This window comes from Nasonia vitripennis, chromosome 3 (genome assembly GCF_009193385.2).
Source record: "Nasonia vitripennis strain AsymCx chromosome 3, Nvit_psr_1.1, whole genome shotgun sequence".
NCBI lineage: Eukaryota > Metazoa > Arthropoda > Insecta > Hymenoptera > Pteromalidae > Nasonia > Nasonia vitripennis.
The window spans coordinates 4,511,572-4,534,313 of NC_045759.1; the positions used below are offsets into that span (position 1 = coordinate 4,511,572).

Here is a 22,742-nt window from a genome sequence, read left to right on the forward strand (position 1 = left end):
CTCTCCCCCTGTCTCTTGTTGTGAGCAAAGGACCAATGTTGCCGCCGCCACATGCAGCGGCGCTGCAGCCGCGGGGCATAAATTCGCCGCGACTTTATAGCCAAACGTAATGACAGTAATTGCAGAGCTAACGTTACAGTCGCCTCGGTCCCGCGAGTCGCATAAACCTTGCTCGTATATGCGGGCGAACGTGCTTATTCTACCCAATAATGATGACGAGGCTGCAGCCGCAGCTCGCGCTACGGCCTTTCTATTCAACGCGAACTAATGCCCACTTTGAGCTGACGCATTACACATCATCTTCGACAACGTAAGATCTATAGCTGTTCGTAAAACGCAAATGGCTTGGATTAGTCCTGTCGACACGAAAACACGGGTGATTAACTGGTAATAAACTCTGTCCTTTATTTCACTTACATTGGCGTTGAAGAGAATCTTAATTATTCATAAACTTAGTTTTCAATTACTCTGCTTAGACACGTCTCTGTTTTCTTGGTCTGGGTGGACACCACGACACGTGGGTGTTGTCTGTGATGGATACGATATTAGTGCCTCCCATTTGAAGACCCTTGATGGCAGCCTGAAAGCATTGAGACAAATAAATTATGATTGTTCTTTACAATCTATTTCCATTGTCTTGAATAACATACCAATCGACCAGGACCTATGCCTCGGATTCGCACTCTTGCAGTTCTAACACCTATGGACTGAGCTTTCTGCAAAACAAAGCATTCTATGTTGTATGAACTCAACGGTATAATACCGCATGAAAACTGGGAAGTGTTACTAACTGTGCTTATAGAAATAGCAGTTGTCTGTGCCGCAATATTAGTTCCTTTCCTGGCAGTTCTAAAGCCTTCAGTACCGCACGATTTCAATATGTGTACACCTCCTGCAACAGATATCACATTCCATTTTTCAGTATCTACTACCAAAGTATACCGTATATTTCGACAGTATTACCTTTGAAATCTGTGAGAGTTATGATGGTGTTGTTGGGAGTGACCTTTATGTTAAATATAGGCAGCTCTTTGTAGGGAATACCATCGAATAATCTGTTTGGCGTATTCTCATCGGGGAAAAGATCCTCTCTGAAACCAGCGTGTAGCAATTGAAAATTCATCCCAGAACCAGACAGATTTGTAAACAAGCAGTGCAATAAACCTACTGTACTCCAAGACCATCGATGTCAACGGATTTTTCTCCTGCAGTGCCCTCGTCTTTGCCCGGCATCGACATTCTGTAAGTTCTTAGATCTCTCCTCTCCTTGGCGACATTGGAGGTTAGGTGCAGAGACCGCGACAGCAACACTGGGTTCGCGAGTTCGTTGATCTGCGTCGTTTTCACTAGAGTCGCAGTCGACCCTGGCATCAACCTCAGCAAGTTCAAAGCCGGTCTAAACATTTTCCTTACAATAAACAAACATATAAACTATACGCTGTATCGAGCCGTTGCACCGAAAGCAAGGCAGCCGAGCAGAAGAGCAAAAACTCAACACAACAAACCCGGCCCTCTGCAGTTCGAGTCGCGCAAACAACAGCGCACCGTAACGGATGTCCGGATGAAGATGACTTACCGACAGCAGATAAGAGTGACGGACGACGGTTAGAGCAGCGTCGCCATCTCTGTTCGTCAGTCGCTCGCGAACAAACGCACGGAGAGGTCCAGTGCGAGTGTTCGGCCGCGGCTAAGTCGCGCGTGTTTCCGTTATCGCGCAAACGGCATCAAGCATGCAGGAAATCGACGGTTCGCCGCAATTCAGCTGGGTAATTCGGCCGTCCTGACATAGAAGCCTGCAGCGAAGTAACAAGCATCAGCCATCATCGGCAGAGGGTAATCGAAAGGAGAAGCCGCTGCAGCACCGGTAAGTCCAAGCTTCATTGCGCGAATTCACTGGCCGTGTCCCAGATGAGGGCTCCGCAGGCTCTTTTCTCTCCTTTTTATTCTTCGCGCGCGGGATAACGCTGCACTCGGCCCGAGTATCGATCCAGCGACGCAGCTATTCCCGCGCGCTCTAGGTTAGGCACCTGATGCGACAGCCGCCCCGCAGAGCAGAGTCTGCGTATATGTGCCAAAGCCCTCTCTCGAGCTAAATAATTATAAAGTGGGCTCGAGGAAATTCAAAGCAGCGAGTAAATTTGCCATTTGCCCGAGTAAAACACGGGGTTAGTCCCTCGCGGAACTTGGCGTGTGCTCTCTTCTCTCTCTCTCTCTCTCTCTCTCTCTCTCTCTCTCTCTCTCTCTCTCTCTCACTCGCGGGCATGGCCTTTTCCAGTTTTAGCACACGGTGCTGCTGATGGTGGTCCCTCGATTCTCTTCTCTCCCCCTTCGCGGCGCTCATTGTGTATAAATTAACGAACGGTACTTTGAAACTTGCTGCAACCACGAAAACTGACTTTGCGCAGCGCGCGCTCGCGCTGGTAATTCAGTATTCCTCAACTTTCTATAGAATTAATCTACTTGGAACGAGATTACATGCTTTTACGAAACTTCTTCAACCGCAACAACATTCGCCCTCTCTCTCTCTCTCTCTCTCTCTCTCTCTTCTCTCTGTGCACCGCGAGCTACGTGTGTATGTGTGTGTGCGTGTGTATGGGGGAAAGAAACTGGCTTTGAGGGAGAAAATGAGTGGACGTGTGCCGTAGCGTCTGAGGGAAGAGAGCTGGAAAGCGAAATCGCGAATAATGCGGACCGAAGACGTGGAAAAAGTAGTAGCAGCGGGAAATTGGCTGGGGTGAGAGAGAGAGAGAGAGAGAGAGAGAGAGAGAGAGAGAGAGAGAGAGAGAGAGAGAGAATCGTGTGGGTGAAGTTGAAGTGGCAACTATTAAGAAGCCCGTCGCGTCTCTCTCCTTGATGCGAGGCTGTCACGCTGCGTTACTATTCATGCGCGCGACAGTCTTTTTCTGAGAGGGAAACTCGCAATTTGCCGAGGAAAAGAGAATACGGCTGGAGAGGGCGCGCGTGGCTGATTTTTTATATCGAAGCTGTGTGTATAGGTAGTGGGAGGGCTTGTTAGCCGTTATGGTTATGAAGTTTTGGCGGGAGAGTTATGAAAGCGTGGATGAAAATGGAAATTTTTGCGGGAGGTTCTGCGCGGGCTTTTGGTATTTTTAACAACGAAAACAATCGAAGCCTGTACACAGCTGCCTGGGTATTACAGCTGAAAGTGTTGCGTCAGCACCCCGGTGTATAGCCTGTGGTTTGAGAAAAACTCATTCTCCGCCTTCCTCTTGTTCCTATTAGCGGGCGGACGGAAAATTATGGTGTTTATCTCTCTGTATACTATGTTTCAAGCATCAATAAAGCTACGAAAATATAGTCTCGAATTTCGTTTTTTTTTTACGTTATTGAATAATAAATGCTCGGCGAATAAACTATTATTCGAAAAGCAAAATTCAACGAAATGTATATTGCCACAAGATATATCGAAATAAAGAACACAGCTCTGTTGGAGCAGCCTCATTCCGCTCTTTGATAAATGGATCGTAATTGAGCGAATCTGAAACAAGACCTCCGCGTGTGTTGACTTTCGCTCGACTTCATAACACGTATAAAAATAATTTTACGAATTGCTCAGCCATCGGTTAAACAGTCACCCTTCAGCCAAGGGAATCGGAAGAATCTCTCGATATAGATTTCTTCGTATTTTTCTTTCTCTCCATTGAATGTCGCCCCAGCCGACTACATTTTTTTCCGCATCCAATCGCCGCAGTTTTGCCGCTGTTACACACAGCCTGAATAGGTCTGTCCACTCGAATATGCTTGTACATCATCAGATGCCATTGCGCCTTCGTGTAACACGACGTTCGCTTTTCTTACACACGATTGGACACCCACTGCTGCTCATATTTTATTCGGGGTGATGTGCGTAATCATTTTTTTTTCGCCTCTACGATACTTACTTCGTGACGAGCGTCGATTTAATCGCGGCTATTTAAACGTCTAATTCTTGTTTACTCTGCGGCCCTGGAAAAGAGAGAGAGAGAGAGAGAGTCTGCGGTCGTTTATTTTTTATTTTCCTCATCCTTTCGAGCAGAGAGCCGAGTATTTACGTCGATGCATTAGTTAAGAGAGCCTCGTCTTGCAATTTAACGATGTGCGAGAGCTATTATTCCGTAGAGTTTTACGGCCAAGACAATATTATCGTTCGGCCTATATTTTATGAACCGGTAGTAGAATTTTATGGAAGTTTTACAGTATTCCGTCGGCGCGCAAACTCCCTGTCATACTCATCTTCCTGCATTTACATTCTAGTGTGAATAGAGCGGCTCCGGCAAAATCTCGATATAACGTGTAAAGAAAGCATAAAATTGCGCTCGTTAGTTTAAAAAACTCCGATAGCATCGTTTTTCATTAATTAATTAATCGTCGCGTACACTTCTCTGAAAAACTCGTGTTTTTAATAACGCACTTACTCGAATTGTGCAGTTATTGTTATTACTGACAAACAAAAATATTCTGTTTTATTCGAAAAGCTTTTTATTAGAAACAAATTGAAAATTTTTACACAAAACACTTATATGTATCGGCGAAATTGATATTTTGCATGCTGTACTTCTATTATATCCCATTTCACGGTTGTGAAACCTCATCCCGTCATCGAAACACACGCATCCTTCTACAGTTATAACCAGCAATAAATATGCAAACGAATCGATTCGCGCCTGTTGTAAAGATTTTTTTCCATGGACATATTATACAACGACAGCGCGTACGTGCGTGTGTATAACAGCAGACGAGCCAAGGCTCGAGGGCAAAAATATGCTTGTTCGAGCAAGAAGAGGGGGCGTCGAAAAATTTTCCAGGCACGCGAATCCACTGAATGCCTCCTCGGCGTTTTTGCGCCATCCTTCTCGGTAGCTCACTACCCGCTTCCTGCGTATGTGTGTGTGTGTACACACGCGCACAGAAAGAAGGATTTGTCGCACCCTCGCAACGGAAGGACATAGTGACGTCGTGCGCGAGGTATATCACGAGCTAGCGCACTCACGAGAGAGGAAGACAGCCAACGAAGCGAAATCGCTAAGTAGATATACAACGTTTCGGTTCGGCAGCGCAGCCCACGCGCGCGCGCGTTTCTTGCTTTTCTCCTCAGTGTGTGCTGCTGCAGCTCGTTATAAGCGTATATGTGTTGTACAGGACTTTTTAGCTCGCGGATTTGTCGAACGAAGGGAAAAGAAGAGACACAACGCAACGGCTTATTTAATTTATCAGAGCGACATGCCATAGCGTTAACGAGGGCCACTGCGCTGCTGCCCTGTGTGCGTGCAGAGCGCGCGCGAGCATTTATAATTATGCTGGCGCGTAAAACGAAGATAGGAATGGGGACGACACACGCCGAACGCGTACAACAGGGCGTATATTAGTTTTTGTGTTTACGCTCTCGGAATACACGCGCGTTTTTCGTGTAAAAAAGTCGTACAATTAAATTACGAGAATTTCATTAGTTTCGCGCGCATGAAGGGGGAAAAAATACTTTTTACGAGAGCTATGCGCTCGCGCGTGGTTATGTATTCTGAAAATATTGTCAGCGACGAGCGAGAAATAATTGGATGCTGCACATGCTCGCGTATGTGTAATTGATAAATAATTCAGCTGCAAAAATACGCTGCAACAACAACGACGTACCAAAATATACTCGAGTATAAACTCCGTGTGTAAGTCTGCATTATCTCGTCTCAAAGATATTACGAAATTCCAGCCGGAATCCCGACAGGCTCGTAACTCATGTTAGAAGAAAAGCGCGAGCTCCGAGTAGAGAGCTGCTGCGGGCTCATGCAGAAAAGGAACCGACCCGAGCCGTAAAGCCGTCTCTCTCTCTCTCTCTCTCTCTCTCTCTCGCGCGCGCGCAATATCACGCTAGCTTGCACGAAAATCATTAGGCGACGAGAGAGAACTGCGCATCGGAAGCCGATTTTCGCTCGATCTATTATATATATATATATATATATATATATATATATATATATATATACCGAAGTCTTCTGGAGAACCTGTATGATGGATCGGTCACGGCAACGTATAATATAATATCTCTCTGCGCTTCCGCGCTCGATTTTACGAGAGGCCAAAACTTATTAACATTTTTCCTGCCCACTTGACAGAGAGAAGCTACTCTATACTCTCTACTTGTGAAAGTGGCCCCCCGTATATGTGTGTGTGTGTATATGGCATAAAACGCATTTAATCAGGTTGAAAAAAGCGAAAACTGTCGCATCACCGAGCGCGGAAGTCTCTCGGAGAATTCGTAATTTTTTAAGTAGGCACTTGTTCCTGTCCCCTCTACCTTCTCTCGCGCGCCCCATTTCTAGCCCGGCTTATTAAATTTTCCCGCTCTTTCTCACTGCCGCGTTCGCGCGCGCGACATCAAACGCTACTTTATACATTATTTTATTACTCGTGCCACACTGCTATATATAGCTACCTACTATATTGTTTGCAACGTCTTCGGCTGTTTTTGCTTTTTCATTGAAAACACGTTGAAAACTTATTTTGTTTAAAGTATCCATTTTCTCCGTATTCTAACCTTCAAAGGCTCGAAGAGAACAAAAAACACGTCAAACCCCCGTAGGCGCTGCTATGGACCGACTATGAGAAACACTTTCATTTTCGATTCTTCTTCCCCGGCACGAGCGATAATTGTCGGCTGCATGGATGTTTGTCCACTAGATTAATATCGAGAGAAGAATATAAAAGTGTTCCATTCGCGCGAGCAAACAGAGAGCGAGAGAGATAGAGATGCAATACTGCGAGTGTGTGTGTGTGTGTGTGTGTGTAATACACTTGCGCGGCCGACGTAATAACGCCGGGAACCGTATTTTTCAACGTGTCAAAAATCAATTAGGACGCCACGCGACGTGCGTGCTGCAGCAGCCAGCGCACGTAGTCGGCTCTCTCCCCCGAGGAACCTCGTGCCGGATTACGAGTCCCTAATGTCAAGCGTCGCCCATACGTATATCTATATCTATATACGCTCGCACGTACGCACATCGCACGCAGAATGCCATATGCCTCGTCCGGGGCATCAACTGTCCTCGCCAAAAGGTGTACGCAGTGTATCTGTCGCGTTCGATATAACAGCATCGGAGAAAGCCTGCGGACGATTTGATCATAGCGAGAGAGAGGCTTCACCAATTCGTCCAGGGGGGTATGGGAAGCCTCCACCCCATTGTGTATGTGTGTGCAAAAGAGATGGGGAGGCACGACAAGGAAATAGACCCGGCACGCGCCTCACGCTATTATACGGAAAACGCCAGAGCCAATACGCCGCGGAGAGAGAGAAAGACAGTCGAAATTTATTTACACCAGAGACATATATAACGCAGTGTGCGAGTACTGGATATATAGGCAGACGATGCTCTACTCTGTGCACTTGTACATAAGAAGAGTCTCTTTCATATCTCGTCGCCACTAATAAATAACCCTGGCTTAGTCGCTGTGTGTGTGTGTGCGCGCGCGTTGCAGCCCCTCGCGTTCTCTGCGGAGCATATTTGTTTCGACGAGCCTGAGAGCCTCTTATGCGCCGTATCTATGCATCGCCGTATCGCAGTTATATCACGGTGTGAGCCGATGAGCAGTGCGGCTATATAGTCCGGTATATACGCGTATACAGCTGCGCGACCGCGTAACGACCCGCGCTATAACCGTATTGTCGATATAGACTGAGAGAGGGAGAGAGCGGGTGTGGGCCGTTTATTTACTTATGCCCTCGAAAATATGCATTTTCGACGCGTAAATTCAGCGCCCTTACGGAAGGCCTGTAACCCCGCGCCTATGCACGTTTCCATGTTAACTCAATAACGCTCGTATAAGCTCTGTTTTTATGTAATCAATAGCGCTAGCTGCGCACGGCAGCGATTGGCTCTTTTGATAAAATTACACTGCTGTATTACGTCAGCCGTGTATGAACAATCAAATGCGCTGCAATTTAATTATGTTTCTTCGTTTCCTATGTTTTTAATTAAATGATTGATTAGTAACAATAATTCCTATGATTTCATTCGGTTGTACTTTTTCCCATGATCCAATATTAACGAAACCTTACGAGTGCAAATCATCAAATTACTTAATTTGGATTATTAAATAATATATTTTAATGAAGCTGGGCATTGAGCTAGATCGAATTAATATTTCTTTGAAATATTAATTTTTAAATAATCTAAATTCTTGCTAAATTTGTGCTGATTTGAATGTAATATTCTACATTTGTTCTATTGTATATATTAAAGTGAAAATATATAATTGATAGCGATGATAACCAGTATGGATGGTCGTAAGGGCATGATGCAGTTCTTTTTTTATCGACGTATCAACCTGAACTCGATTCCACTTTTGGACAAAAGCAGCCGATTGGAATGTTTGGTTATTGCATTTTCTGACGGTTTAATAAAGGGCTGACAATTGCTTTCACGTAATGCTTTCAAAAAAGTTTAATTCATCGCTAAAAATCCTTTTTTTTTATTCAAACTCTTTGTTTTGGTAGTCATGTTGGTACGGGTTGCATGTAGAAATAACAAATCAAATAAAAAACTTACTCCGAGCGATTGTTTTTTCAAAAAGTAAAATTAAGTCTGGATTGGCAGGTCTATAAAACAGGAATGTGCAATTTTATTAATATTCTTGTTGTACACTGGTTAAACAGGCATTTGTAAAGTAAATTATGCACCCGCATTATCATATTGGAAACCTACGCCCACGTGCATAGGCGATTCTCGGAAATCAATCTTTTATATTACGAAACGCCCGCTTTATGACATTTAATTAAAATTTCACGTGAAATCCAATTAATTACAAAGTAAATACATGTAAACGTACGCTACCTCGTAACACCGCGAAACACCGCGTTAATTACTCAACTTTAGGCAAAGCAGCGGGGACTCGGAAAAAATGTTCATACTTTTTATCATAATCACGTAAGATTTTTTCCCGCACTTTTACCCCTAAAACGCATGCAGCAGACTCTCTCTCTCTCTCTCTGTCTCTCGTTATATCCTACTCTTCTCTCTTTTTTTATCTTTGGCATCCCACGACGAGAGGAGGCAAGTTGTTTGCGACGTGCTTTCACAAACGACATCACGCATTTGGCTAACACGCACACACGAGGCGCGTAAATGTTTCAAGTATCTCCGCTCATTCAGCGTAGTAGGAGAGGACGAGGCTGCAGACACGCGCGCGTTCCTCGCTCTAACCCTCGGCTCTCTGGCCGCGCCGGGGTGTGCAAAGAACCCGCGCTGCTGGTGCACTTAGCCGCGCATATTTTTTCTCTTCCTCTCTCGCTTTGCGCGTACGCATAACCGTCGTGGCGGCCCACGCGAGCTAAATATTTTTTCAGCAAATCCACTCTCGGAAGCTCGCGTCGCACGTCGTGTCCTACTCGGGAAAACCAAATTTATTTAGCCTAAAAACTCGTTCGCAAGCTCGCACGGCTTTATGTAATATGGAGAAAGGGGTGCGGGAAAAGGGGTCGGGGGACGCTGTCTCGGGATAACAAGCTGAAGGAAACGGCTCTAACGAAGCTGCTCAGGTATACATGGCGGATCATTTTGTGCAAACACACTTACGGTTTAATTACCTGAAAATTCAGATTAAACATTGCGCGGTAGGGGAAAAAGGCGCCGGTTAATTTAACCCGCCAGCCTACACAATTAAGGCCGCGCGCTATGAAAACGCTATCTCGACTCTTAACGAGCATGGAATTCAAACAAGTCTATTCGCAGAAGTGTCCGAGCCGCGTTTCTGTTTGAAGGGAAAAGGCTAAATGTAAGAGAGGCTGAGAGAGAAAGAGAGCGGATTGAAGAGGGCGCGCGGGCTAAGGAAAAAAGGAGAAGCTATATATATGTATAAAAAAAGCGAGAAAGGGAATAAGAGACGACCGAGAGATGGGGAACTGGCTCGTCGTATCTAATCTAATTTTTACACAAAGCGCGCGGCCTCTAAGGATCTCTCTCTCTCTCTCTCTCTCTCTCTCTCTCTCTCAAGCTCTCGCAGGACTTCAATCGGTCGATTCACTCCCTTTCATGTACATACTACACTTCTCCCTCTCCACGAAAGGGACACGGAGAGAGAGAGAGAGAGAGAGAGAGAGCCGACTGAGAGAAGAAATATCCCCGGTGTTTCGAAAATTATAAGCCCCCCGCACTTACAAACGTACATAGAACCCGCGGAGAGATAAGTGGATTCCATCTTCCGAGACTGAAGGATACACTCCATTACCGCGATGCGCTAAACTTTCGGAATTCACTCGCGCGCTGTTTACTCGCGCGAGTCTAGCTCTAGCTAGTTACGCGCGGCGCGAAAGAGGAAGAGAGCAGCAGCAGCCAGCGGAGCGAGATGGATAGCTAGATAGTTACTTCTGGAGCCGCGTGTGAGTCTACACATATAGCACATGTATAATTTGCCGGCGTTAATGAGATTCGGAAATTCGACCTCGATATTTTCTTCCGCACTCACTCTCGCGCATATCAAGCGATTTCGAAGTCGTGCAACACATGTATAGAATATCCTTTAGTCGAGAGACCGTCAGCTTCTCTTTTTCACTTTGCCTTTTTCCACCCCCACAGGGTCCGGCTCTTTTTCTCCGCGGCGGCAGGCTCGTGTATTATGTAATTTTCATCCCAACTTCGTTGCGCTAGCTTTTCATTTTTCATTACTTTTTTTGCCGGAGAGAGAAGGAGAAGGAGAGAGAGCTTTTCTTTCCGAGTAACTGATGGCCGCGCAAATATTTGGCTTTTATACTTAGGAATTAATTTACATTGCTTTCGACTTGTGTATATAGAGCTGATGCTTTTAATTTACCGATGGGCATACAATTTTCAGAGTTGAGGAATTTCTTTGAATTCTAGAAACCCCGTCGGTATCGGTCGAAAATCAGCTTTTGTACCAGCCTCTGTATAATTCCAACTTATATGTCAGAATTATAATGTGCGAATAATTTCATCACAGTTAAATTATTGTTACTAGTTATTAAATAATGAATTACCTTGATGATCGAGTAAAACTTTGTTCTCGAAATCGGAATAAAAATAAAGGATTACATTGCACGTTCAATTTCATCGAAGATTCGTGGAAAATATTCGTCGACAAACATCGTTGAAAATTGAATTTTCCACGAAAAAGCGCTTATACTAAAATGACCGTACTAGTTTTTACGATTGGAAATCTCTCAATAAGAATTTAATTTTTCGAAGTCTGCCTTTAAGGACCCTCTGACAATGGGTAAAGCTAATGGTTAATTGGTTCAGTCACGCAACCGAACGTTTAACCAATAAACTCCATACGTATGCTCGAAATCGACGCGTGTATATTTTGAAAATTTTTTCCCTGAAGTGCATATCTGTATAAACGCAATATATGAAACTTAATATCAGCATGTAGTTGGCTTTTCTCCGAAGCTGTGCAATAGACTTTTTACGTCTGCGCTCACGTCTACTTTTTGAAAATATTCCGCTGGTTTCAGTCCGAGTCTCTTCATATAAATACCGACGTTTGCACATTCATTCAAGCTCTCTTTTACGAGTCCCACTAAGCAACAAGCCTGGTGCTGACACTTTAAACATATACCGAAACCGAAACATGCCTCCAAATTGAGCCACTGCAATCGCTCAGAGTCGGCAAACGTCGTCGAGTATAAGCAACAAGGATGTAGCGATAAACGTCGAAGATCTGGTTGCAAGGTCGTGTCCCTTAACCCATCGAGCCGCAATATTTCTTTTCGACCCCTCCGGTCGCTCCCTCACCCCCTTTCTCTCGCATCAATTCGCCGTTCGTTACCTCTTCAATTTCCCACTCTCTTTCACAAAGATCTCCCCCGTTATTTACCTCGTCGTCTCGCGTCTTCTCTCTCCCCCCCTCCCCTTCGAGTAAAAAAGAAGCTTCGCATCAGACACATCGTCGGAGTGAGACACCCCCATCGAAAAATCCGCGAAACGAGATCCCGAGATTTGTTTGCCATCGCGCGAGCTCTCTCACACACATACATATCGAGGCGTACGTCCACAACGGACAGGAGCGAGAAAGTGAATACCAGGCTGTGCAGAGAGAAACACAAAGTTCTGTCAGGGCGCAGCTCTCCTCCGCCGCCGCCACCGCCGCAGAGAGAGAGAGAGAGAGAGAGAGAGAGAGAGAGAGAGAGAGGGAGAGAGAGAGAATTCCTGGGATCAATGCGTCGGTGCAGCAAAACGCCTGCGCCGCCCTTTTGCCCCCCCCCCTAGCTCGCGCATAGCTACTGGTGGGGGGTTAGCTCGGCGACGGCGTGATGCTACTCCCTCTGCAGCCAGTGTATACCCGACTCTCTCTGCGCAGGGATATCAGCTTGGAGGGGGTCACCGGAGAAGGGGTGGAAAATACAGAGAGGGCGCAAGAGGGAGGGAGAGAGGGGGTGAGAGAGGGCGATCACCGTCCTAGGGCTGCTGCGCGCTCTTGGACTGTACTCGCGCGCGCGCGCGGCATTCAAGCGAGCTGTGTCGTGTGTCAGGAGCTAGCTCTCGAGTTTTACCTCGGCCGTGCGGTTCACCAGGAATACACTCCTATACATAGATACACCTCGAGTTTTCGTGCGCGGATGATAATAAAGAGGCGTGAATTCGACCTATGACACCTAAAGCGAGAGAGAGAGAGAGGGAGAGAAAGATAGTGACACAGTTTCGTGCGAAGGAAGAAGAGAAACTTGCCAGAGAGGAAGAGTGTGTGTGAGTGTGCCTTGGCGGGCTGTGGCCGACAGTATAGAGCTCGCTCTCGCGCGCGAGATGACAGTGATATGCCGGGCTTAGAGTCAGTGTTCTCATCCCTCAGCTCCCGAGCCAGTTACTTCTTCTACTCGTTCTTCTGCCACTTTTTCTTCCGCCTACTATCGTCGCGTCACTGCGTAACCTGCTAATTTACCGGCTGTGTTTATCCTCGGAGTCGTGCCCACTGTGAACAAGTGCTCGTTGTTTGTTTGTTTCGCTCGGGGGATGCTGTTACCGCCGTGAGAGTATCGCCCGCGTAAAAATTGAGGAAAAATCAAAGTGCATGAGTTGTTGTTCCTCCATAAACAAGTGCTACGCTGGATGGTGCGTGAGGGTATAGCAAGAAGAGGAAGCAGCAGCAGCAGCAGGTCTCAGCATGACGGGCCCGGCTGCAACGGCCCAGCGCTGCCCTGACGACAACGCCTGAGAGGTCGAAGGGGGAGGCGTTATCACCAGCATCCTCACACCTGCACGCAACGCCCTCGACTCGCAGCCGATCTCACTATTGCGGGACCACCGCGCGATCGACGAGGCTCAGCCCCGCTGACACACTTTCTCGCCTGGCAAACGTGAGTGGCCGCATTTCCACCGATACACACCTCCTGCACCCCTTTCTCCCACCCACCCCGTATCAGCTACGCGATCTGTGCCTTTTTCTTTCTCGCAAAACTTTGCGATATGGAGTGGAAACGGGAAAAATTATGATACCAAGTCGAACTAGTTTATTTGCATGGAGGACACCGGGCAAGAAGCTCCTTCCTCCTCCCGAGAGCGGGACGATAATATATTCGAGCTTGATCACATACAAGGGGTCAGCGAGCTGCGGTGGAGGATTTATTAAGGGTCGCGAAGAGTATGACAGTTTTTTCTTTCGTCTTCGTTCGCCTCTCATACCCGTGGGGTAACCGCGGGGGTGATATATATTCCATATAGCAGCTCGCGCGCGGCCGAGTCGAAGAGGGATAATCCGGTCACGTATAGGCCCGCGGGAGAATCATTTTTGTTTTTGCATAATTTTTAGAGAGAAAAAAAAAGAAGAAGAGGAGACCCGCCGCGATGATCATCGAGAGGATTTATATCTCGTGCGCGCGTCGCCGAATATATCCTCTAGCTTCTATCCCTTTGTGCCGGCCAGAGGGCTACACCTTTTTCATGTCCGGACGTCTTCTCTAGTCTCTTCTTAATAGTCAGCCCGCGAGCGTCGGTATAGCCGCGCCACCGAACACACACACGAGACCCTCGTCCCGCTAGTATATTTCAGGATAACGCCCGGTTGGACCGTGATTTTATTCGCGACGAGAGCCTCCCCGCAGCATAGAGGGAGAATAGCCTTGTCGAATCTAGAAAATAGATTGGATCTCTTTTTCTCTATACCCGTGTGAGTGAGTGTATCCAGTGTGTGTGTGTGTGTGTGTGTGTGAGTGTGGCGCTCGACCCTCGACGCTTTTCCGTCTTTTCATCCGTCCTCACCACTTCGTCATCTTCCTCTCGCTCTTTTTATCATTTTCACTTTTCCATTATCATCGATACAATTATGAGCGCTGAAAGCCACTCGATCAAAGCTGCTGCTGCGAAGAAAACGATTACTCGATTACAGAACGATGAAAGGATTCTCTCGAGCTCTTCCGTCATTATCGCCTATAAGAACAATACCAACGACAAGCCTGCACGGCGATTTTTAAATGTATTATATACATTATCGAGCCGCTTCGCTGCTCTTCGTATAAAGCCACTCGATATTGTGACGCAGTCTCGTTTCGCAATTTGCAAAAAATTTCTACCAACGGTACGGAAGAATCAACGCCGCGAGATAACCTAGATTTCCAGATTGCATCAAGCAGACTGCATTACGTGTAATACAAATTCATCAAAGCGTTAACGCGTGCACACATAGATTATGAAATCACGCCTCGATTTGATTACTACCCTCCACAGCAGCAGTAGTAGCAGTAGCGCGCACGGCCTCCCCCTGTATAAGGCGTCGTATGGAAATTATTAGGGGAGATAAGCTTTCGCAGAGAGAAAGAGAGAGAGAGAGAGAGAGAGAGAGAGAGAGAGAGAGAGAGAGAGAGAGAGAGAGAGAGGCGTTGGTATAACACGGCAAGAAAAGCGAGCAAAGGTCTTTGCATGTTGGAAAACAAAGAGCGCCGGTAGCGGCCAATATTGACTATATACTATACCGCCGCGCTAAACTCTCATTAAGGATCCCCTTTCGGTACTTTGGCAAAACACCCACAAGTCGCACTGATGCTACACACAGAGATGGAGAGAAAGAAGGGAGGGTTAACAATTCTCGCCGCCGCCGTTGCCGCGTGTATATGATCCTTTGGCCTTCTTTTGTGGCGCGAAATAAAGTTCCGCGCATGCAGCCTTCCCTTTTCACTCGCTGGATGTTTCAGAAGCCGGGAGAGCGGCATTGCGTAAAGAGAGTGTTTATACGGCTGTGAAAAATGCAGGCTGCTTTTGAAACTAGTATCCGACCCGTGTTTATGTGTGGCTATGAAATGGCTGTGCGCGAGAGCGAGCATTTTATATTTCCCTCTGCTACTGCCACCGCTGCCGCTGCAGTATACGTTCAATTGATGTTCAGACGCGCAGTCGGATCTTGATAAATGCTCTAATTATACCGGTAGCGCGATTTGCTTAATTGCGTTTTAACTCCAGGTTATTACGCGCAGCTGCGTTTCGTGCGCGCGTTGAAAAATGTATTTTTGGCTTTATCTCGCTTTCTCGGGCACCGAGAGCGGCTGGATTAAAATTGATTGACAAACCGGTCTAGTGTCGGTTCGTGAAGTGTATACAGTGCTTACCTGCTTCTCTCGGAGTCGGCAATTAATTGCTGGAATTCAACTGGATTGCTCTCCATCTACTCGCTTTGTCTGCTTATCGTCAAACGGTTTGTCGCAAACGCGAGACGCGTCGATTAAAAAATCTCGTGAATTCGCGCAGTCGGTTAGGCTGAAAAAGAAACGAAATTAATCTCAAAGTTGCTCAAAAACATTTAAGCGAGCTCTACTGCTAGTATAGAGCGATGCATGGTTCCGAAGTTGAACGCTTGCCAGACATCGTTCAAACCGACCTAGGTGTACGTTTAAGGAAATAAAAATGCCCGTTTTATATCTGCAGCCAGATATTATGCACGCGCGCCCGATTTTCTTTTCATTCTCTGAAATCTAACGCATACTCACATTGTTATGTGCATTATTATTCTGATTTTTTACATCATCGTTACAAACATGTTAAATTAATTCGTACTTTAAGCACAGCACGTGCTCTCACGTTTAATTAACCAAAACGATAGAACCCAGCAGTCAAATTAATTAAAACTACCTCTTTGTTCTACTCTTTCTCTCTCTCTCTCTCTCGCCCCCCCCCCTCCTCTGTCGGCCACCCGTCGTTTTCGTTTTTCCATTTCGAGAATTATTTCGTTGATAGTGACATAAAGAGAGCGAGCTTTTTTACGCCCTCCATAAAGTTTAACATCGCGCTTGCGCGCACTTGTTCTCTCCCGAAACACATAATACACACACACACGCGCACACATCCGCGCTGTAAAGTATAGCGTCGGCGCTTCTGCACGCACAAGCGTCGAGGAAGTAAAGTTTAGCGCGCACGTGTGCACATGTAGCATCCTCTCTCTCTCTCTCTCTCTCTCTCGACCCATATATACACATGCATATAGGTATATATGTATATACATCATCACGCTCGAGCAGCCCGCTTTCGAAAGGCGGAAATTTCAGGTTTCACACCCTTCCGGCATCGCGTGACGCTAGAGACAAGGAAGATAATCGCTGATTCCATACGCCGCGAGCCGTATAAGTCATGTAGGCGTATATACATACATAGCAGGCGTGCAGCGCAGCTTGGCCCGAGTATATATGCATCTCATCGTTTATTGAGGCAAGAGAGAGAGAGAGAGAGAGAGAGAGAGAGAGAGAGAGAGAGAGAGAGAGAGAGAGAGAGAGAGAGAGAGCGGCTGCTCCTTTATAATGCAGCCGGTGCCGAATAATTCAGGCCTGCCCTCCAACTTCCTCCGCATAGTCCGGTCATCCTTGCGAGAAGCCTCTCTCTCTCGCTCTCTTAGCTCCGCTCTTTCCTTCATATCGCCCTGCAAATCCCGGACTATGAAATAATAACGGCCGCTAGACTACTGAGAAACGCGTAATCTTGCAGAACGAGAGAGCGTAAGATAGAGAGCCCTGCAGCTGCGCGCTGCAGAAAACTACGTTAGATATATCTTCAGGAATTTTCGTACTTTCAAAAAAAGGAAAAGCTTCCCCCGCGTCTGACCATAGCGCGACTGTTCTACTTCGCCTACGACCACTACTGCGGCGTTATTATACCGCATTTTTACTTTTTGACTATATACGTGCGCGTAATAGTCGCTCAACGATTATATCTATGAACGATACTTCGGCGAGCAAGTTATAAATAACCTCATGAATTATTCTCGCAAACTTGCGTACAACTTCGAATTTTATTTATATTCTTTAATTCAACGAGAAAACTTTGCGCGCGCGAGCCAAGATGGTAACAAGCGCTAGCTCTCGGACTTTAACTTTTCCCCGCGCGCGATTCCGCTGGGGAAACGTTGTTTCGCGCGAGATTCAGCTGGAAAACTTACTTTATTTTGCGATATCCGAGTGCAAACAATACGGCCTTACACACGCGGTGGAGGGTGTATATGCATAATGATATCCGTGATATTGGGCGCGGAATGGAATAATTTCTTCGCGTGAAAAAATAAACAGCTTTAACGGGAGCTACATCGAACTCGGCTAATAAGAAAAGTTATTCGCGGTTCTCTATTGTACGAATATCAAATACGTATTGTGCGCATCAATGTGAATTCTCGACATTATCTGCTTAAATATGCACTCGATATCGGTCGAGGCCATTAAAGAACGTCCTCATCGGTAGACGATGCACAACTATCCGTTTGTTTCTGCTCTCTCTCTCTCTCTCTCTCTCTCTCTCTCTCTCTCTCTCTCTCTCTCTCGCAGCTCTTAATTGGCTTTATGCAAAGAAGATTATTATATTCCTGCGGTGCGTCGTCAAGTCATCGACGAGGAATAAAAAAATCGAGAATACGAGCTTTTCCCTCCAATCCCGCGTGGTAATGACTTTCCGAGAGGTCTCTTTCTTTTGAAAAGAAAGAAATGCGTGTATAAAATAAACGAGTAACTCGAGCGTGTACGACAGAGAATGAAACAAAAGAGTCCTTTAAAAGGATCTATAAGGTTCGCGTGTATTCCGCGAGGCTCACGTCGCCTCTTTATCATTAAAGTTACTTTAAACAGGGCAAATTAGATTTCTATCCGCGTGGCAGAGCAGAGGAGAGAGACAGAGAGCGAGAGAACAAAGCCGAGTCGAGCTTCTAATCAAAGTTTGATCGACTCTGCCTCACTCTCTCGCGCTGCGTTTGTTCGCTCGAGACGCGTACGCCGTTGATCTCTCTCTCTCTCTCTCTCTCTCTCTCTCTCTCTCTCTCTCTGTGTGAATTCGTTCGCCGCCGACACCAGGGCTTCGATCTAATGCTTTCAATTTGTCGCAATTACGAGCTCGATTGTTGCTAACGAGCACAACCAGCGGCGTCATTTTTTTCCCTTCTTTTCTATCCTACACTCCTATACACAGCTCTCGGTCCCTTATATCCATGAATTATCGTCTGCATTCATTTTTTCCGCGCGCGGCAAATTGCTTCGGAAAATCGCGATGTTGCGCGGGCAACGCGGCTAAATCCTTAATTACTAGGTCGTAACGCCGCGCGGGGAGAAATAAATAAAAGTGTCGGTTTCCTTTTTGCGCCCCCCGTGTGAAAAAAGAAGAAAAACAGAGCACCGTTTTCTCGCTATACGTCATATACCCTAATGAAGTCTCTCTCTCCTATTAAAGGTGTTAATTGCGCGAATTTATCGCAAATTTTTCGGCTCTCTCTCTCTCTCTCTCTCTCTCGCCATACCCATTCATTTTTCGGCTCTTTCATTGCGCTGCGCGCGTTCGATTCGGTTAACGACATTAGCTCGTCCGAGCGCGATACGGCGCTGCGGGGTACAAAAGCCGCGCGGACGATGATGATAATCGCGCGCCTCGCTGCTGCTGCCGCTGGCTCCTATTTATTTATTCAAATAGATTTGTAAATTCGCCCGCGCACCATATAGCAATGATCGTCGGCGCTACTGCAGAGACGGAAACGCACGGGCTGGTTATGATCCGCGAAATAGATTTCGCAAAAGCGAGAGAGAGAGAGAGAGAGAGAGAGAGAGAGAGAGAGAGAGAGAGAGAGAGAGAGAGAGAGAGAGAGAGAGAGAGAGAACTGCGGCCGTCGGTCGGCTCAATTAGGGACGAAATTATGCAGAACGGGATAAATGAATGCGCCGCGCGGACTCGTTTTCCGAATATACGCTCTATATGCCTCGGAAGTAATGTCGCGGTGGGCTATTTCGGGGATTTATAATTGAATGCTGCGTTTGTTTGGGAATATCGACGGATGCGCTGCTGCAACGTTGCAGGTTTGTTTTGTTTTATTTTCTCAGCTGCTGTTCTCTTTTACCGTTGCGTTTGTGGGTATTACGGAAATTCGGTTTTTAGTAAAAAGAGTGACGTCGGTTTGATGCTCCTTTGAGAATATTTATATTATGTTCTCGAAGGAAGACATCTGTCGATTAATGCTGCTCGGAGAGCTTTTTAATAATTCGTAAATTTGATATGCACGTTATAAAATGACGAATCCAGTATGTATCATTCATCCGATAACCAAGAAACGTCTCTCGTCCCACACATGTCGTCGACACGAAAACCACAACGACATTCATTACTCACGCTCGGGTTTTATCGGGCATAGTTTTCCCGCTCGAAGATTCACCTGGATAAACAAGGCGATCATCGATTAACCATCTTTCCCACTCCCTCTTCCGCACAAAGAACAAGCGTATAGCTATATAGCGGACCCCCGTGAGGATATAAGAGGAGCTTCTTCCCTCAGCAGCGGCACAGCGACATTAATCTCATTTATATATCTCGGGGGGTCCTGATCTATAAGGTCTGGAGAGAAGCGAGCGCGACAGCGACACTGGCATCGATATCCTACCTTTTTACGCTCTCCCGATTTCTCCCGGGGTAGTTTTCCAATTTTCCCAATTTTAGGCGCGCAGATGATATCGCGCGATCGATCCTCCTCCACGACGACGACGAGGCTGCCGCGCCTCGAGATAATATATAGAGCGAGAGTCGGGCAGCAGCCGGTGATGGACGGTGCTATTATTAGAGAGAGAGAGAGAGAGAGGGCGCGAAAGAGAGCGAGAGGAAAAACAGCGGCATCAAGTTTATAACAATCCCGCGTATACGCGCGTATTAGCAGCCGCCGCGTATATAGGTGTATTATACAAGGCACACACTGAGCACACGCGAACTGGGCTACAGCTGCTATCTGGCTTACACGCGACACTGCTCGCGCGCGATCTTGCCGAGCGGATCTATATATTCTCGAGATGTAGCGGGAGAGATATGGAGAGGGTAGCAGCTGAGCCGCCCTGGGGGCATGTTACCCGCTGCCTCCGAGAGCGTAGACCAAGTATCCAGAGAGTAAGAGAGAGAGAGAGAGAGAGAGCGACTGAGAGATCCTTATTTGAATATCGTCCTCGAGAGAGGGACGCAGCCGAGGATGTACTGACAGAGAGAACGGCCGATAAATATCGGAACAAAAAATCGCGCCGATATGAATGGGGGACACCGAACAAAATTCAAAGATACGCGCCGCCGGCAGGTGAAATAGGGGAGGCGAATTGAAAGCTCAGCCCCGCTGCGAAAATATTGCTAGACAAAAGATGCTGTACACGCGCGCGCCTGTGTAATAAGAGAGAGTTGATCCCTGAGAGTGAGCTGAAAAAAAAGAAGAGAGAGAGTTCGGGCGCGTTTAATGGGACTTCTTTTTCTCTCCAGTGGTGGCTCACTCTCTTTCTCCCCGGCTGAGGAATCGAGTGACACGCTTAAAAAGCTTTTATCGAATTTTCCGCCGAGAAAAGCAGATCGAGCCGGATGAAATACGCGGGATTTCTTCCTCTAGCTCAGAAGGAAATATTTCATTCTCTCCCTCGTTCTTGCTTTCTCATATCTACACACACGTAGGCACGTACACATACGCGAATTTCCCGCTGATTAAATCACATCCTCTCGCTTTGCGATACACTTGCGCGCACACGATATCCGCAACGCCGAATATAAGAAAGCGCGAGGCTCCAATAAGCCGATCCAGAAAAGAGAAAGAGAGAGAGAAAGAGAGAGAGAGAAAGAGAGAGAGAGAGAGAGAGAAAGAGAGAGAGAGAGAGAGGTCAAGCTCTACTGAGGCACGCCCGCTACATTCCCCAGGACTTTATTTCCCCGAGGATCGCTCTGGGGAGTTTATCGCTCGGCGTGTAACGTTTTTTTCCTCAATCTCTCTCTCTCTCTCTCTCTCTCTCTCTCTCTCTCTCTCTATCTCTCTCTCTCTCTCTCTCTAGCGCTTGCTCTCATTTCGAGTCGCCGCCCGTTTCGCGCTCGCACGCTACACCACGCCTCTTTCTTATGCGCTTTATTTTTTCCCGCCGCTGCTGCTGCTTATTTTTGCTCGGCGAACAATAAGCTCGTCGGTTGTCCGGGGATTATCTGCTTAAAGTTGTGTGAGAGAGAGAGAGAGAGAGAGCGTATCTCGTCGCGAAGCTCGTTCAATCGACGCAACTTGTGGAGGCGCGAAGCTCCTTTCAATTATTTCGAGCTGCTGCATTTCAATCGATACTCCGGCTGTCTCTACTCGCTTGGGAGAGTCATGGGATTCGGCGAAGAGCGATAAAGTTCGAATCGGCGCCAAATTTAAATAATTCCCCGTGTTCAAGCTAGTGTAAAAAAGCTTGCGGGTACGGATGCTTTACCGTAAGGCGGTATCAGGCGGATATCGATGTAAGCGTCCGTCAACAACGTGGAACTAGATTGACTAAACAGCTGCCAATCGCGGGAATTGATAAAATCCATTTGCTTCGATCGCTTTGCTGTATTCTTTGACGTTTACTTTCAGAATGACTGACGCCGTGCGCCAATTTTATTCTAGATATATTACTCGCGGAACCGGACGCTCAAGGCGGAAAAAGGAAGGAGGGCAAGCCTTAGAAGCTCTCGGATCCGAGGAGAACGATTTGCCAGTCAGCGCAAACACGCTTCTATAACGGCTAAACGTGGCGAGGGTCACTCTTCGATGTGTTCGTGAAACTAATGAATTCAACATGCGCAAGAGAGAGAAAGAAAGACTGATAAATATTTTCGCTAAACAGAGGCGGGAAATTAAAAAATTCAAACTCTCGACCGATTGAAAAGAGCTTGACATTTCGAGGGACGTCGTGTGTTCGCATATACATACACATGTATTATACACAAGCTCGACGGTTTTTGTTTGCGTCCAGGTGGCCTACATTCAGTTTGTGCAGCGGCGACTTCTTCTTACAGGCAGACCGGCATCGGCGTCGCAGAGAGAGCGAGCTTTATATATCGGTTCATCTGGAATGGCCGAATTCGGCACTTCTAGCCGAAATTCATGCGGAATAGAAACGGCGAATTTCCCGTCCCAGCTCTCGGCTCTACACTACTGCTGCATAAAAAGAGAGAGAGAGATAGAGAGAGAGAGAGAGAGAGAGAGGTGAGAGAGCCCGTGTCGAGAGCGAATCGATGAATTTGTCAAGCGGCTCGCGCTAGAGCAAAAAGCTCGCATATAATTAGAGGAGTTCATACATGCCAGAGCTTTCCGAGCCGCGATTCTTTCTCTGCCAAGCATACAACATAATATAATGCTTTGACGACGAATTCCGCTTTCATAAATATTTTCCTTTTCAGCCGTGGGTCGCTTCTTTTAATTAAATGATCCCGCGCGGCTAACGAACTCGAAGCTTGCGCATGCATCCGCAGTTATCGAAAGGTATACTAGGTATAGAGGGGCCGGCTTGTTTACTCTTTGCTAAAACCAGCGGATCGGAAAACATTAACGAACGA

General features: G+C 46.7%; 2 protein-coding genes across 3 annotated transcripts in view; one reads left to right on the forward strand and one right to left on the reverse strand.

Moving 5' to 3' along the window:
- Window positions 1-380: 380 nt before the first annotated feature.
- LOC100116681 (28S ribosomal protein S11, mitochondrial) lies at window positions 381-1,619 on the reverse strand. Its single transcript, XM_001602708.5, has 5 exons — window positions 1,169-1,619; window positions 964-1,091; window positions 792-892; window positions 651-716; window positions 381-580 (listed from the first exon to the last, which is right to left on the reverse strand). The coding sequence occupies exons 1-5, from the start codon at window positions 1,402-1,404 to the stop codon at window positions 473-475; spliced, it is 639 nt and encodes a 212-aa protein (XP_001602758.1). The 5' UTR covers window positions 1,405-1,619; the 3' UTR covers window positions 381-472.
- Window positions 1,620-1,671: 52 nt separating this feature from the next.
- Window positions 1,672-22,742, forward strand: part of LOC100119247 (zwei Ig domain protein zig-8) — a 131,617-nt gene continuing 110,546 nt past the window's right edge. Inside the window, exon 1 of one of the 2 annotated variants that reach the window (XM_003427238.5) lies at window positions 1,672-1,864. The gene's annotated coding sequence lies outside the window, so the exon portion shown is untranslated. Of the gene's footprint in view, window positions 1,865-12,273; window positions 13,295-22,742 lie in introns of those variants that run through there. The other variant, XM_016984393.3, reaches the window with a different exon arrangement.